This window comes from Archocentrus centrarchus, chromosome 21 (assembly GCF_007364275.1).
Source record: "Archocentrus centrarchus isolate MPI-CPG fArcCen1 chromosome 21, fArcCen1, whole genome shotgun sequence".
In the NCBI taxonomy this organism is placed as follows: Eukaryota; Metazoa; Chordata; class Actinopteri; order Cichliformes; family Cichlidae; genus Archocentrus; species Archocentrus centrarchus.
Window position 1 is genome coordinate 9794730 of NC_044366.1, and position 14747 is coordinate 9809476.

Genomic DNA, 14747 nt, shown 5'->3' on the forward strand with positions numbered 1-14747 from the left:
AGTTAGTTACACATCTTGTTTCTTTCATCATGAACTTGAGTGCATTTGTTGAAAATTATTTAATCAGTCTAAATGTGGTTCCATCAGTTCTAAAGCCATAATTGTTCTTGCCGCTTTGATGTTATGTCCTACAGGCCTTCTCTTCTCTTCTGTCTTTCTCGCGTCTAAGGCCGAAGCCCAAGTCTCTTTGGAGACTGATAGAAGGAAAGCTTTCAATCCTGCCCTCTCAAAAAGATTCACTGGCCCTTGAAAAACCGATTTAGCAGCCATCAACTTCACAGCTACTAATGGGTTGGTAACATAGGTTGACGTAAGCAATTGGACAGATATTTTGAAGGGGGAGGGGGCAGATGCACAGGAGCCATAGCTTAAACTGATGGGTGGCCGGCCACATTCCTGATTGGTAATCCTCCCTTCTTGCTCCAGCACTGCGGTATTTTCCCATGCAGTATACTGGAGAGAGGCCAGGAGTGGAATATCATTGGTGGTGGTGTTAGTAGGGAAGTGGTGTGGGGGTCACTACTGCTGCACTCATACACAGAACTCTGAAAACAAACAGAGCCTAAAGGCCCACAGTGGGGAGTGTTTACTCTCGGCGGAGCGAGGGATCATTTCCGTCCCCAAGAATCCACAGAGAGAAGATGTGGCGGGAATAAATGGAGAGGGTGTTTCATGACAAAGACAGGAGACAGAGTTTAACCTCTTCTGTTACATTATATAAATCTTAATCTTAAACAGATGAGTGGCATGCCTAAGTTGAGATCATGGTGCGATAAGTTGTCAACACAACAAATGTATCGAGTGCTGACACGTTGAATGATGCAGATGCACAGTTGCAGGTGAAAGACCATTACCAGAGACACAGGCTGTGCTTGAGAGAGAAATCATTTTAGAGTTCATTCCTTTATCATGCACACACAAAGTTCATGAGTAGACAAATAAGAAATTGTGTTGTGTGAATTTACATACTTACCTCTCTGACATACTCTTCCTGCTCCTCCCGTAGGGTCAGTTCAATGAAGATCTGCTGCAGTTTCTCATTGCAGTAGTTGATGATGAACTGCTCGAAGCTGTTGTCCTGTGGGTGTAGCACCAGGAGGATAAAAATAGTTAGGTCCAGCTACTGCTAACATGTCATCCATATGTATTTCAGAGAATTCCTACCACTAAGGGTCTGTAAAGTCTGAATTGTTGGGTTGGAAGAAGGTAGAATGGAACATCTACACATCTGGACATTTTAGAAGGCTTGTCCCCACCCCCTCGTCTTTTTTAAGCATCGTACTTCAGGAATCAATGTTTAAAAGATGCTTTGCTATCTTATTGGGAAGTATATTAAATGCTTATCTCTGTCAAATCTGCTTCAGTTTCTAAAACCTTTTAGCTAACTGAAACTCATCTCTCATATTCATTTCCACTGGATTTGCTTGTTCAATTCACTTTTTCAAACTAATTTCCTGTTGTGTTTTATTAAAAAGGATGGCTGTACCATCCTGGAAGTGAATTCCAAACCTCAACAGTGAGACTGGTCTTAGAAAACATTTTCACAATCTGAAAAGTCAAATCTGACCATAAAATAGACTTAGCCTAGCATTACTTTACAATTAGTGTTCGATCACATCTCACTGCACACATTGACATTTTTAATCCTAGCATTTCCTTGATTTTGAAGCTCTAATATGACACAGTGCTAATCAGTTTGAACAGACTGTAATCCTGCAGCTCATTCCTTCGATTTGAGGATTTGCCAACTCATTACTTTGACAACTACAACTGAGCAAAGATCTAATCAATCTGGACGTTGAACGACAGATACCAGGAAGTGCTGCGGTAGTACCAGATAATGACAAATCCTTATCAGAACACGTTCCTGTAAATTGTCATAGAATTCATTAAACATTAATTGAGTGTTAACTATACAACAACCTCAATCACTTTTAAATCCCCATAACATTCAGTTATTATTGTCGTCAATCATGACGGTGTTTTAGTGGTGAGTCATGCTACTTGGCAGACTGGCTTTTAGCACACTGGGTTAGGTTAACATTTATCTGCTGAAGACACAGCTATGGTTAGCGTTTTAAAGCCAGTTTAGTCCAGGAGCTAAAGGACAAAACAAGGTTTCTCAGTGAGCAGGAAATGGGTTACATAGCTACAAGCAGATCTGTTTCATTTTAAAAACTCCATTTCCTTTTACTGAAAAACTAAACACACACACACACACACACACACACACACACACACACACACACACACACACACACACACACACACACACACACACACACACACACACACACACACACACGTCTGTTCCAAAGTAGCAGCAGATGCCTGGCTGAAATATGTCAGAGAAACCCAAACTATTTTATCTACTGATGTTTTATGACAGGTGGTTAATATTCATCCAAGGAAATAACCACCTTAAAAAAATGCCTTCACATTGGCTGACTTTCTTCAAGGTAGAAGAAGGAAGAGTCCTCACATTTTACTTTATGTGTTAATGTATTACAAAATTAAAAATCAACCAGAGGAAAAAAAATAAAGTGGCTAGGGGTAATATACAACATTTCTCTTAACTTTTGCTCCATCTGTACTGCTGAGCTACTTTTTGACCAAGGTAAGGGCTAAGGTCGCCACTGATTTGCTGGCAACTTCTTGCTTGATGTTATACCTCCAATATCAGAATGATAATAAATCATTTCATTCAGATAATAGCTTAATGTTATACTGTGTAAAAGCAGAAGCCAAATCCAGACAATGCATTCAGTCATAAAAAAAAAAAAAAAAAAAAAATCTTTCTAAAAGATCATTAAAATCAACACTTCATTCATATGAATAGTGTAAAAACATTAGAACACCTCTCAGTGCAATAAACAAACAAATCACATGGACCTCCAAACCAACAACAAGCAGTCAGAAGCTTAACATTGCACAGTATCCTTATACATGTAGGAGTTATTGTAGGCCTGTTGTATTAGAGTGCATTAGTGTTAACTTGGTATACTGATGACAGTTGAGTATATGATTTTAGTTTATGCACAGGTTTCTTTAGCATTTTTCAGCCATGTGGCTACACTGCACACCAGGAACCCTGAATTGTCTTTAACGGGGAGGTGAATTAAGTCACAGCATGCACGCTGCCACAGCAAACAGGCCGGTGCAGGTGTTACTTACTCCATTCTGGTGACCCAGACACAACACAACAGTCAGAGGAGAGGAAGGACTTGAGAGTGAGTGGGGTGAACAAGCAGGGATATGAAAAAGACATGAACATGTGGGGGCAGGGACTGAAGGCATCAAGCATCAGAGCAAAACAAAAAACAAAAACCAAACATTTTGTGTCATCATTTCCGTTTACAGTGCGCTCAAACTGCCTCATGTGTTTGCATGCAAATATTTACATGCAAATTGCTATCCATATGGCTATGGTATATTAGTTCCTGGGCAATTAGCATAATGGAGCTTTCTATTCTATATCTTGCTGTACTATGTGATGATGCTGTGTATCAAAAACACCTTTGACAGTACATCAATAGTATGTATGAGTTGAGGAAGTGTGTATTGAGCGGTATTCTGATTTTTCTAATGTGAAATGCTGATTTTTGTAGCATTAAAATCCCTTTTCCATAAAAAGTCATTTCAACCCTAGGAGCTAAAAAAGCTGAACTAATCTGATCTCAGTGTGGTTTTACCAGTTCTCCGTTCTTGCTGATAAGCTCCACACAGGTACCAAAACATGCACGCAAATAGCCAAGGGCAAAATTCTTTTCCTTGTAATAAAAATGTTTGGGTGGTCTGATTCTGTCCTTGTGGCTTGTCAGAACAAAAAAGAGCTGGTTTGATCTGCCATTTCTCTTACCTCAAATATTTCAAAGCCATAGATGTCCAGCACACCCATGACCTTGTGGCGAGCTTTAGTTTGTGCCTGCAGGGAGACAATATTGTTAGCATTAGGAATAACATACAACAATGCAGTACTGTCAGTTTAATGAAATAAAAAAAAAATATGCCTGACATCACTTACTTTTATGCTTTCATTGATTCTGGTAACTAGCCAGCTAAACAAGCGACTGTAGAGATTTTTGGCAAGGGCATCTCGAGCATAGTAGGCCTGTAAATGAAGACATTTTCAGTGATGAAGTGACAATAAAGCAACTAGCAGAGAAGCAAAGACTCATTTCATTATGTCTCTGCAGACTTAAACTATCCTTGCTCCTTGGGAAGAAAAAAAAAACGACTCAAACTTTAAACTAACCAAAATTGTGATTACATATATTAAAAGTAAACTACCAACAGAGGGCATATATTAATGGAAATATGAGTATTATAAAGTCAGGTTAAACCATTTCCTCTTCTGTTTGTGGACACACATGGCCCATGTTTGCAGCATTAATGTTATATGAACACTCTGAATGAACTCGCTAACCTCTAAAATATGACCTACATTTCAATTTCCAGGAGGAATACTGCTCATCTATAATGGAGAGGTCCTCATGTAGAATTGACATGGATCAGAATCGGCAGCCAGTAAGGCAAGTCAAGGGGGAGAAATGTCCCTTTATCTTTCGACGCATTGTGCTTGTGTGTGTGTGTGTGTGTGTTAAGGTCAAAACAAGTGGGACAGAAGTGAGCAGTTAAAAGTAGTGCAAGACAGATGTTCATCTCTGACCTGAGCCACATTCAGGGTAGTGGAGACTTTCTCCATTTTAGCCTCTACTGTTCGGTAGCTGAACGCCCTCTCCAGCACTGACTGTTCGATCCCCAGCAGTTCACACATCTCCTTTAAATCTTCAAGGCAGACAAAGGAAACAAATTATTAAAGAAAAGAAAGAAACTCCAAACAAACAAAATGCTTCTGCAGACATCAAGAAAAAGATATAAATCTCACCTTGTTATTGTTCATATTCTGCATTTTACACAAAACATCAAAGTGTACCATTGTGAGTAAGCTGTGATAAGGGCTAGATGGAAACCACCTTTTTAAGTCTCAACACTTTTTTTGTTTAATCCCAGACGATGCAACGTTGCCACCGGTGGAATTAAGGAAAAAAGCAAAAACACAAGGCTCATCTGAATAATGTTGCAGCTGAATATTAACAATGTAGTCTTTGATTCGTGGAAAGCATGCAAGTGGGATGGATGTGCAACAGTCACAGAGGGACATATGTAAATGAATTATTTGCCTAAAAATAACAGATGTGTAAGTCATGCAAATCATAACACACACAAATATTATGTTTGAGAGTGCAAAGAAGCCAACAGGGGGCAGTGACTCTAGATAGATGACTCTAGATCAGGCCAACTGGGCATATGGGTCAAAAGGGTTATATGGAAAAATGTTTACAATAAGTCCTCTGAATAAAATAAATAAATAAATAAATAAACTTAAGCCATAAAAGCATCAAGCCCACCATTTTGTCTTTGACACGGCTCTCATCGGTGCCATTGCAGCGCGACTCTGGCTTGAACTCTATGTTGCCGAGCTTCAGCACGGCTGCCACCAGCTCCAGCACTGACTGCACCTCATCCTCCATGAAGCCCACGATCTGCATGGCGTTCTGGTGTTGGGGATAAAACCGGAGAGGAAAAAAAAGGGGGGGGGGGGGGGGGGGGGGGGCAAACTGATATTACTGAATCCTGGTGGGGAAAAAGGAGAACAGTTGCAAAGGGGAACACCTAAAAATGTAAGGTCAATCTACAACATTACTCTTTTGTTATATATCACTGCTCTGTCAGCACTGTGAGTAGTGCTCTCAAGATTAGTTTCTCAAAATGCTACACATTCAGCACTGAAGTCTTCTATAAGAAAGGATTCTCCCAGTCCCATTACCATTCAAACTTTATACATGGGGAAATACACAAGCAAAATCCTATAAAACATATCAGATCAATCTATCATAACACCTGAAATGATAGATTTGAATATTTAAATGTCTTTAACAGAATCCCAGTCCACTGCTACTTCTTCTCATTTCCTGGATCACAAAAAACACACAGCTAATGAATTTATGAATGGAAAACATTTAGTCAAACATCAAAATAAACATTTAAGAAAAGAAAGTGTGGCTTTAACTGCAACAGAAAGTAGCATGTGGTGGGACTCATTGTTTAGAGGGAATGTCCTCTTGTGTTTCCTGCGGCGAAACGCAGCTGCGGCAGGAGCAGTGTTAAAAATTCTGTGGGAGTTGATGAGAAGCAGGATGTGAAGTGCGGGAAAATGAGTACAGTAGACTGTGACAGACTGTGAGGGCTTATACAGTAGCTGAAAAAGGCACGCTGAAACAGGCCTGATGATACAGGACAGCAGACAGAGTTCCTTATAGACACAACATCCTATTTGTTACCATCAGTAAGGATGAGAACACGAGGCATTGCAAAGACAAAATAGTGCATATTGTGCACAACTTAAATAAGAGGAAACAGTTATCTTTTTTTCCTGTGGTTTCCCCATTAGAACTGCCGTTGCACCGTGCTGTTATAATGTAAACCAGTGCTGAATTTTAAATGCAGGTTTTCCCTGTTTAATCAATACAAACCAGTCTTTAATCCACCTTCAAGATCAAAGTTCACCTGATTTTGCAACAGGTAGAGGGACACTGGTGTGAAGTGTTTACACAACCAAGAATACTGACGATAACACGCGTTTGTTCGTTTGTTGTGTGCTGGAGATAAAAGGACAAATTAGACTGCCTCCACGCTCTGTTGCATCACGCCAGGTTAACATAAATCCTGTATAAAGGTTCGTCGGTGCTAAATGTCGCTGGAGTCTGTTCTCCTTGAATGGACCCTTGTTTGTTTGCTTTTTAAGAGCCAGCATGCAGTCTGAGGTTTAGAGACCTCTCAGTATGAGGTCTCTAGAAGTCATATATCCAAATGTATATACATATACACACTACTCACTCTGACTGTCCTGAAGTTGGCCGCATCATCCAACCCATTGACCACAGCAGAGTCCAGGCTCAGGTAGTTGTACTTGCTGAAGTCCCGGTCCAGCTTTAGCTTCCCTTTGACACACAAATCAAGTGGTTGTGATTTAAAGTACATTTATTTAAGCCCTGATTTCATGCAACACACTTACGCTCCCACAGTTTTGTAAAGGTGGTTGATAAAGATGATGAATCAAATAACCATCTAAAAAAGACAAAAAAAACCTCCCAAAACAATTGATGATGTTGCCTTAGAAACTTTAGAAAAATGTGTTTAACCCCCAGGGTATTGCCATCCTTTTACTTTTACACAGTGTATTCAAACACTGAGTTATTGCTGTGAACATTATCCTGGAAGATCAAATTGCCCTCTTAAAAATCCCTGTATCATGTAGAAAAGAAATCTATTCCTCTTGTAGGTGCATGTGTCAGATTTCATTCGTAGTTGCATTAACAATAGCTAAATCAAACCTCACTGATGTGTGCGCTCTACAGTGAATGACCATTATATTGTTCTCCTTTGTTAAGAACATTAAACAATACCCGCTCGCAGCAGAAAAGCAAACAGCGTTAACAGGTTTCACTGCCAGGCTTTGTTCTCTGTGGTGTTTATTAGGAAGGAAGGTTGAGTTATTAATGTATTATCCATGTGTTCATGCAGCTGCAGTTCTGACAGAAAAGGGGCTTAACATCAATATTTAACATAAAGAATGGCACATTGGTGACTACAGAAAAAGTACACAAATTTCACGCTCATGTTAATCTTTCCAATTTGGTGTGTGACACCTAAAACAAAAGAGGAAGCAGAACATCCAACAATGGCAGGTCTTTTTTTTTTTTTTAATTCCTACTGCCAGTATCCAGAGATGCGCATGTTCCGAAGCCTTTTTAAGTATTCAAAGTGGCATTTATCTCAGGTCCAAGATCCCGAGAGCTCTCTGTTCTTTTAGTTTGGTCCTGTTTACTCCACCATTCAGCTGCCTTTTCCAGCAATTTTACTCACTGAGTGTGTCGTCTGAGGCTCCAGACAAAAGCTGATAAAAGACGTGGAAGTTCCTCTCTCCTCTTGGCTGTTTCACCACACGTGACTTCTCGAGCAGATCTAAAATGAGTGTAGGAGAACAAAAGGAAACAATGACACGCAAAGACAAAACAGAAGCCTTCGCAGGAAATCTGTCTGCTCTGACTCTCAGAGGTGTCCCCGAGTAGTAAATATTGAGCTGATCCCACGTCCAGTCTGTATTTATAGAGCTCAATTGAGTTCCTTGTCCAATATTTTTTTTTTTGTTGCCAAGGTGACCAAACCAATGTTGGTAATTATCTCTGTGTGTAAACACCACAGGAAGTATGCAAGGAAAAAAAAAAAGAAAACGCCACAATATCAAACGTCAGCCCTTTCTCCTTGGCTACCAACCAATGGTAACTACCTGATTAAAGAGGGACCCATGATCCTCTCACCACATTAGGAGGAGTATGATCTAATTAAAGCCCAACTGCACTGCTCAGCAACATCACAGGACTGCCAGTCAGCCTGAATAAGCATTCAAATTGTCTATTTAAAAAGATCTTATTTTAGGAAACTTAAAGAGTTTATATTCTACTCAAATGAACATTTTGGGGGAAAAAAATGTCCACATGAACTACCATAGTAATTGTGACCAAATATCTAGTCATGACAGAAAGAAATAAAAACTGCTCCTGGCAATTTTCTCCTGCTATTTAGGACTATTTAAACACTGACTCACAAATCAGTGGGCGAAGAGAGGACTGAGGTATTTATTATTTCATACGATGGCTGTAGATACACTGCAAGCACCGAACTAGAGAGCCCTTTACAGACCCCGGGTTGTTAGGGTTAGCAGTGGATCAGGCCAAATGTGAATTTGTGACACCCACTGGCCATGAATCACTTAAGGGGCTCCATAAGAGCTAGCACCATCAATAATACAACATCCATGACTGAGGCTGTCAGCAGCAATATAAAGCTGTGATTAAAGACACAGAGAGAACAAGACAAAACTCCACTGAAGAAGCAGTTCCTTTATCTTAGTCAGGTTTTTTTTTTTTTTTACCCTAATGTAGACAGCTTTTTGATACCCCTCTGGGAAAAAGACAAGTAGGAGGGCAACGAATAGCATCTTTTTATTCCCATCTTAAGTGACCTTAAAACAGCCAAGTCCAGCCAAACTCCTTAGTCAGCTTGCATTTACTTTTAAAAGCAGCAAGGTTTACAGTTTCCGCTGTAAAGCATCCTGAACGGCATTTATTTAATTTTCTGTTCACAACATGTTCCCTCAGACTAAGATAAGCAGACACACATTAAAGCGTCAGTGTGGGGACAATATTATGTTATGTTGTGACTAAAAGCATGCCAAAAATGTCTTACCACTATCATTACCAAAGCTACTGAGAACTGCCTTCTCATAAATTATAGCCATCTATTCTCAGTTGTAGGAAGCAGTGAAGGCTTCAAGGATGTATGTCTAGAAAATAATGAGCAGAGACGCAAAAAGAAATTCATCCAGGCCTGCCCTGTAAGAGCATCAGTTGAGCTAGCCAGCTCTGTCTGAAGAAGTCACATGTCAGTGGCTACTTTTCACAGACAATCCCTTGTGTTTGACTGACTCAGGCAAGCAGACAGAGGTTCATTTGTGTCTCAGCCATCAGCTTCTGTCTTTGTTTCTGTGACCTCTGGTGGGGAAACCAGAGCAGACAAAACAATGTGAACCAAGGCGAGATCAAACCAAAACACAGCAAAAGAGCCGAGAGAAGAAAGTCAGTAGCTGGAATGATCCCTTTGTATTTAACATTTTACAAATATTTAAAATATCAACCAGGAAAGACATTTTCTTTCCATTTTATTACTCACAGTTGCTGATGACTCCGCCCAGGGGATCTCCTTTGAAGTCAAACTCAATATCCATATACTTTCCCTGAGGGTCAGAGAGCAGCAGTTAGCTTGAAACTTACAGAAAACTTTTATTTATGCTGTCTTTTATTGTGATTGTCTACGTTTTTAAAACGTCATGTTGTCATGTTACAACAAGATGAGTTTCAAACCCTGCTCATGAGTTTATATCAGGTTAAAAAAAAAAGTGTTATGAGTACAGCTGCCAATCTTAACAGCAACTAGTAAAGATAACTGGAAGAAATAACTGTTTTTTTTTTTCCTGAAGAACTAAAAGTGACATTTTGGGCTTCTTTTCGCTCTCTTTGAAAAATGGAAGCTGAGACAGAGAGTCTTGTGTGTTTAATTTTTCCCCCCTCTCCTCTGATGTATTAATAGCAGACAGCACCCCTGAACAGGCCAAGCTCTGCTGGTAAGTGGGTTTAGCCAAACTCAATAAGCCTGCTGCACTCAGCAAAATGAAGAGACAGCTTGATTTAGAGTTTTCTGATCAACTGATGGTGCTCTGATGAACTGATATCTGCTGAGCAGGCCTGAGACTGTTGTCTAAATATAAACAGATCAGGGGAATAATCCGTTATAATGCTCCCTGTTACAACTGCATGCCCATGCGCTGGCATGATGCTGCCATCTACCAATGTAGGTAGATGATTAAAGACCATGTACAAAGTGACACTAAAACTGGGACAGGAAGGTACATTGGCAGTGGCGGTGGTGTTAGCCTACGAGTTGGCACAAGCTGGAATAAAAAGAAAGGAAAAAGAATAAACTTCCTTTGGGGTTTTTTTTTTTTTTTGGGGGGGGGGGGGGGGGGGGGTGTTACTGAAATAGACTTTTTGGATGTACCCGCCATCTCTTAAGATGAAATGACTTTTCTTTTTGAAGAAACTGCAGCTAACTAAACATTCATGTTAGAAATATTTTGAAATGAACAGGAATAAAAATCACAGGCACTCCTACAACATCAGACGTCCCTAAACATACTGAGCCAAGGAGTTTAGGCATCTCTTTTTACACTACCTGGATTTAACGTGATTTCTGGATATCTGTCTGACTGTACAAAGACCAAAGCAGCTACTGAGTCACCCTGATGAAGCCATATCTATGTTGGAGATAAGCATTACATTTCTCATGCTTTCTCATTCGGTAACAACCAGATTCAGAGATATACAAGCTACAGAGAAATGAGCAGTGCAGTGTAGGTGAAAGGCCTCGTCCTGCACACTTTATGTTATTTCCTGGGGCCATTTAACATGTGCACGTGCACTGTATCAAATGTGCAAGCCCTGCTCTGACAGAGAGTGTGTGGGCTGGTCTACTGGAAAGGTCCAATAAATGTCTCAAATTACATGGGAACATATGCAAGAAAACCTCACCTAGGATACCAGCGGCTCCTGACACAAAAATTATTACCTGTATTTCTTTCTTTTTCAAATCATAGCTTTTCCAGGATGTGTACGTGCATGATAGACTTGACATGTTGTGAATTTCAAACCAGCTCACATAAAAAAAAAAAAACCCTTCAGGCATTTTTTTTAAAACTGTTAAGGTTTTGCAAATAATGTCAGAGATATAGAAGACAGGATTTGTGTGCTTGTGCTACCATACCAGTGCACATCTTGCAAAGTGGAATTTATTACAGGGAAGACTGATGCATGAGAAATTCACACAGTATACAAGAACAAAAAAGCTTTCTGGGAAAGATTAAAAAAAATTACTTAAGGCACAAGACTGAATGTGAGTGTGTGTGTGTGATATTCAGCAAATAGTCTCATTAGTAAAGAGATCATCTTTTCAAACAACAGAAGCTAATTCTGGATACTTACAAATCTTGAAGAGTTGTCATTTCTTACTGTTTTAGCATTTCCAAAAGCTGAAAAGGAGAAAAAAAAAGAGAAAAATCAAAATATAGAAACATTATAAATAATGCAAAACCTGTGCAAATAATGTGAGAATGAAGTTATTGCCAGTACATTAGAGACCGGCCATTAAGAACATTCAAAACCTTTGTAATGATCCTTAACATTATGCCTCAGTCCAGCTAGCTGTCAATCATATATGGCCTGGATGTCAAAGCCATTTGTAGTGATGAAGCCCCATAATTCTGAGTGGATTAAGCAAAGCACCAGGGCTTTCCAGGCTTAGGATGGGCTGAACCTTGATGTCACGCCACATTCAAGCCAAAGTGCTTCAATATGTGCCCCTGCTTGTAAATAAACATAACTAACAAGTTGTAAAGGGTTCATTAAATATTAATTTTTGTGTATGACATAAACGCACATGCATATACTACAACCTTGTGCTTTGTGCATAACCAAGCCTTTCAGAGCAGTCTTTTCTGCTACGAGGACCTTTCCATTTGCTTCACACCACATTTCTACATTAAAACGCCATTAATGTGCCATGCATTAAAGTCCTATTAGCATAACTGCTTAATTGCTGGTAACAGCTGATGAATGTGTGTTTAAGTCAATGGTAAGTGTGAATGTGTGGGCTACAACTCTGGTAAAATAGAAGCCAGAGGGAGAGGAGAACAGGGACTAAGAGGGCTGGAGGAAGATAAAGAGCAATAAAGGAGAGAAATCAGAGCCAAGAAATTAAAAAGAAACCGAGGGTGACAAAGAATGAAATCTATACATATTTTGAAAGAGACAGAGTGTCATGGAGAGCAAGTGTGTTCCCCTTTCCCCCTTTTTAGTGTTAGGGCAATTAGATTGACGTGAGCTAAACTCTTGCAGATGTGCGGGGTTTTCTGAAGCAACCCGGGCATACAGCTTCATCATTCATGGGCATTTCCTGTCCACTGCCCCCAATTAAAATACAGCTGTTTATGTGCCAGAACTGAGCTGTGGGAATGAGTGTGTGTGTGTATGCATGTGTGTGTAGCGCTCTGTTTAGCTAAGAAACTAAAAGTGTGCTATACAGTATTTATAAGATCCCTAAAGTTATTTTGCAGATGAGTAAACTTGTCTGTGATTACATTTTCCATGGTTATATAATCTGTGTTTATGGATTACTGCTAAAAGAAACATTTTGTAGGTTGTGTGACTTACGTGTGTCGGACAGCTAAACACCAGGAGCTTTGCATTTATAAAATATATTAATTTTATCTCGCTGTATTATGTATTTAGAAACCAAGCCAACATATCAGAGACCACCATAAAACACTATACAGTAACTCTCTCTCACAGAGTGCACAGCAGTTTGCAGTGTATTTGCAGTCAGTCTGCAAATATGCTGCTTGTTGCTTTTGTTTTGTAAATGCTGGCTAAAGAAAGCTGCTTTTCTCAGCTGCACTTCGAAGATCTCCTGAATTAGAGCAGCCCTGGCAGCGCCTTAACATAGATTCACTCTCCAAATGTGAACTTCAGACAACCCAGCTCCTGAATTGGGACGCAGCTTGGGCATCTTCACTCACCCTCCAGCACGGGATTGGACTGCAGCAGCTGTTCCTTGACCTTATTCACCTCATGGCCCTTCCCACACACCGCTGCCACATACGACATTACCAGCTTACTGGCCTCTGAAACAAAATTAAAAAACACACAGACACGCGCGTGCACACACAGATAAATATAATGTGAACTTCGGGTGCAAAGCATTTGCCAGACATGACTGAGGGACAAGTGCAGAAATGCCTACCCAATTTCACCATTCCCTATAAAAATCCCCCTTACATCATCTCCCCTGACAGCCATCAGAGGAGGGTGTGGATCATTTATTAGTCTAAGGGTTCAGAGCAGAGGAAGAGGTCCCATTATAAAGACTTGCTTTGTTAAATTAGATGATGACCAGGGTTGCATCATATTATCATCATTCAAACTGCTGATTACATTGGAGGCCAACAAAGCACTGGGAGGGAGAAGGTGAAGAAAAAAGATGGGGAGAGGCAGCTTACAATGATTTAAAAATGCTCCAGCAGAGTGTACTGTAAGTAAGCCACAAAATAATTTTCTGCATGAGGAACGTGACAGTCTCAAAAAGCTGCTTGTCTTGTCTGAACAAGTGACAAGCCTTGTAGGATGACTGCCGGCATCAGGATCATCTCTCCTGACCAGAGAGGACAGTGACCCAGAACTGATGGTGTGTGATGCGTCAGGGAAAGACAGAAAAGACCTTCACACTAGTTGTCAGCACAGACTGCTGATTAGTCTGGCAAAAAAAATAACTCAGTACATGCTCATACTTTTATCTAAAAGTAGACAAAAGGTAGGCAAATGTTTTCTTTTTTTTTTTCTTTTGGAGTTACAAGCTGTAGAGTTTAATCCTCATATTGTTATCTCTCAGGTTACTCAGTCTTGCAGACAATAAAACTGTTATGTCTCCTGCACACTGTGATGGCATCTGATAATCATTTTTGTCACATCTCCTTGCTTTTATACAAGCCACAGTAAGACAGAACATGAGGGGGGGGGGGAATCCATCCAGACTTTAATGTCAATGACCCATATCGACAGGGTCAGTTTTGATGGCCTCATTTCACTACAGAGCTTCAGGGCTGATGAGATTACTGAAATCCAAATTTATTTGACTTGGCTGCAGCAACAACTTCTTGGAGTTGAAACCATTTGGAAAACAGTAAGTCATATTATCAGTACGGGGTGGGCTACACAAATGCATCTGACAAAGATAATATAGGTTGGCACTTCTTGGCTTGAATGATATTGTAGTTAAATGTTGTTTGAAATCTAAAATTCATCAGTTTAGACATTGTGGATCAGTTCTGAGAAATACAGTAAGGCTTAAAAGTGGAGTGTTTATTGAACCTTCTGATAATTTAAAAAAATTAGGACAACCTTCGGCGTTTGTACAAATAAAAGTGACTTGACTCGATGCTTTTCTTGGCATAAAACACACAGCTTCACATTTCAAGAGTGAAAGGGTCAAGTTCTGAATTCTATGAATGAATGAAC

General features: G+C 40.0%; 1 protein-coding gene across 1 annotated transcript in view; it reads right to left on the reverse strand.

The window, feature by feature from the left end:
- myo1b (myosin IB) overlaps positions 1-14747 on the reverse strand; it is a 51306-nt gene that overhangs the window by 14395 nt on the left and 22164 nt on the right. The window contains 10 exon segments of the mRNA XM_030757627.1: positions 974-1078; positions 3860-3925; positions 4025-4111; positions 4670-4788; positions 5408-5558; positions 6901-7004; positions 7930-8028; positions 9796-9859; positions 11661-11707; positions 13253-13357. Of these exon segments, the coding sequence (XP_030613487.1) occupies positions 974-1078; positions 3860-3925; positions 4025-4111; positions 4670-4788; positions 5408-5558; positions 6901-7004; positions 7930-8028; positions 9796-9859; positions 11661-11707; positions 13253-13357 (947 nt within the window).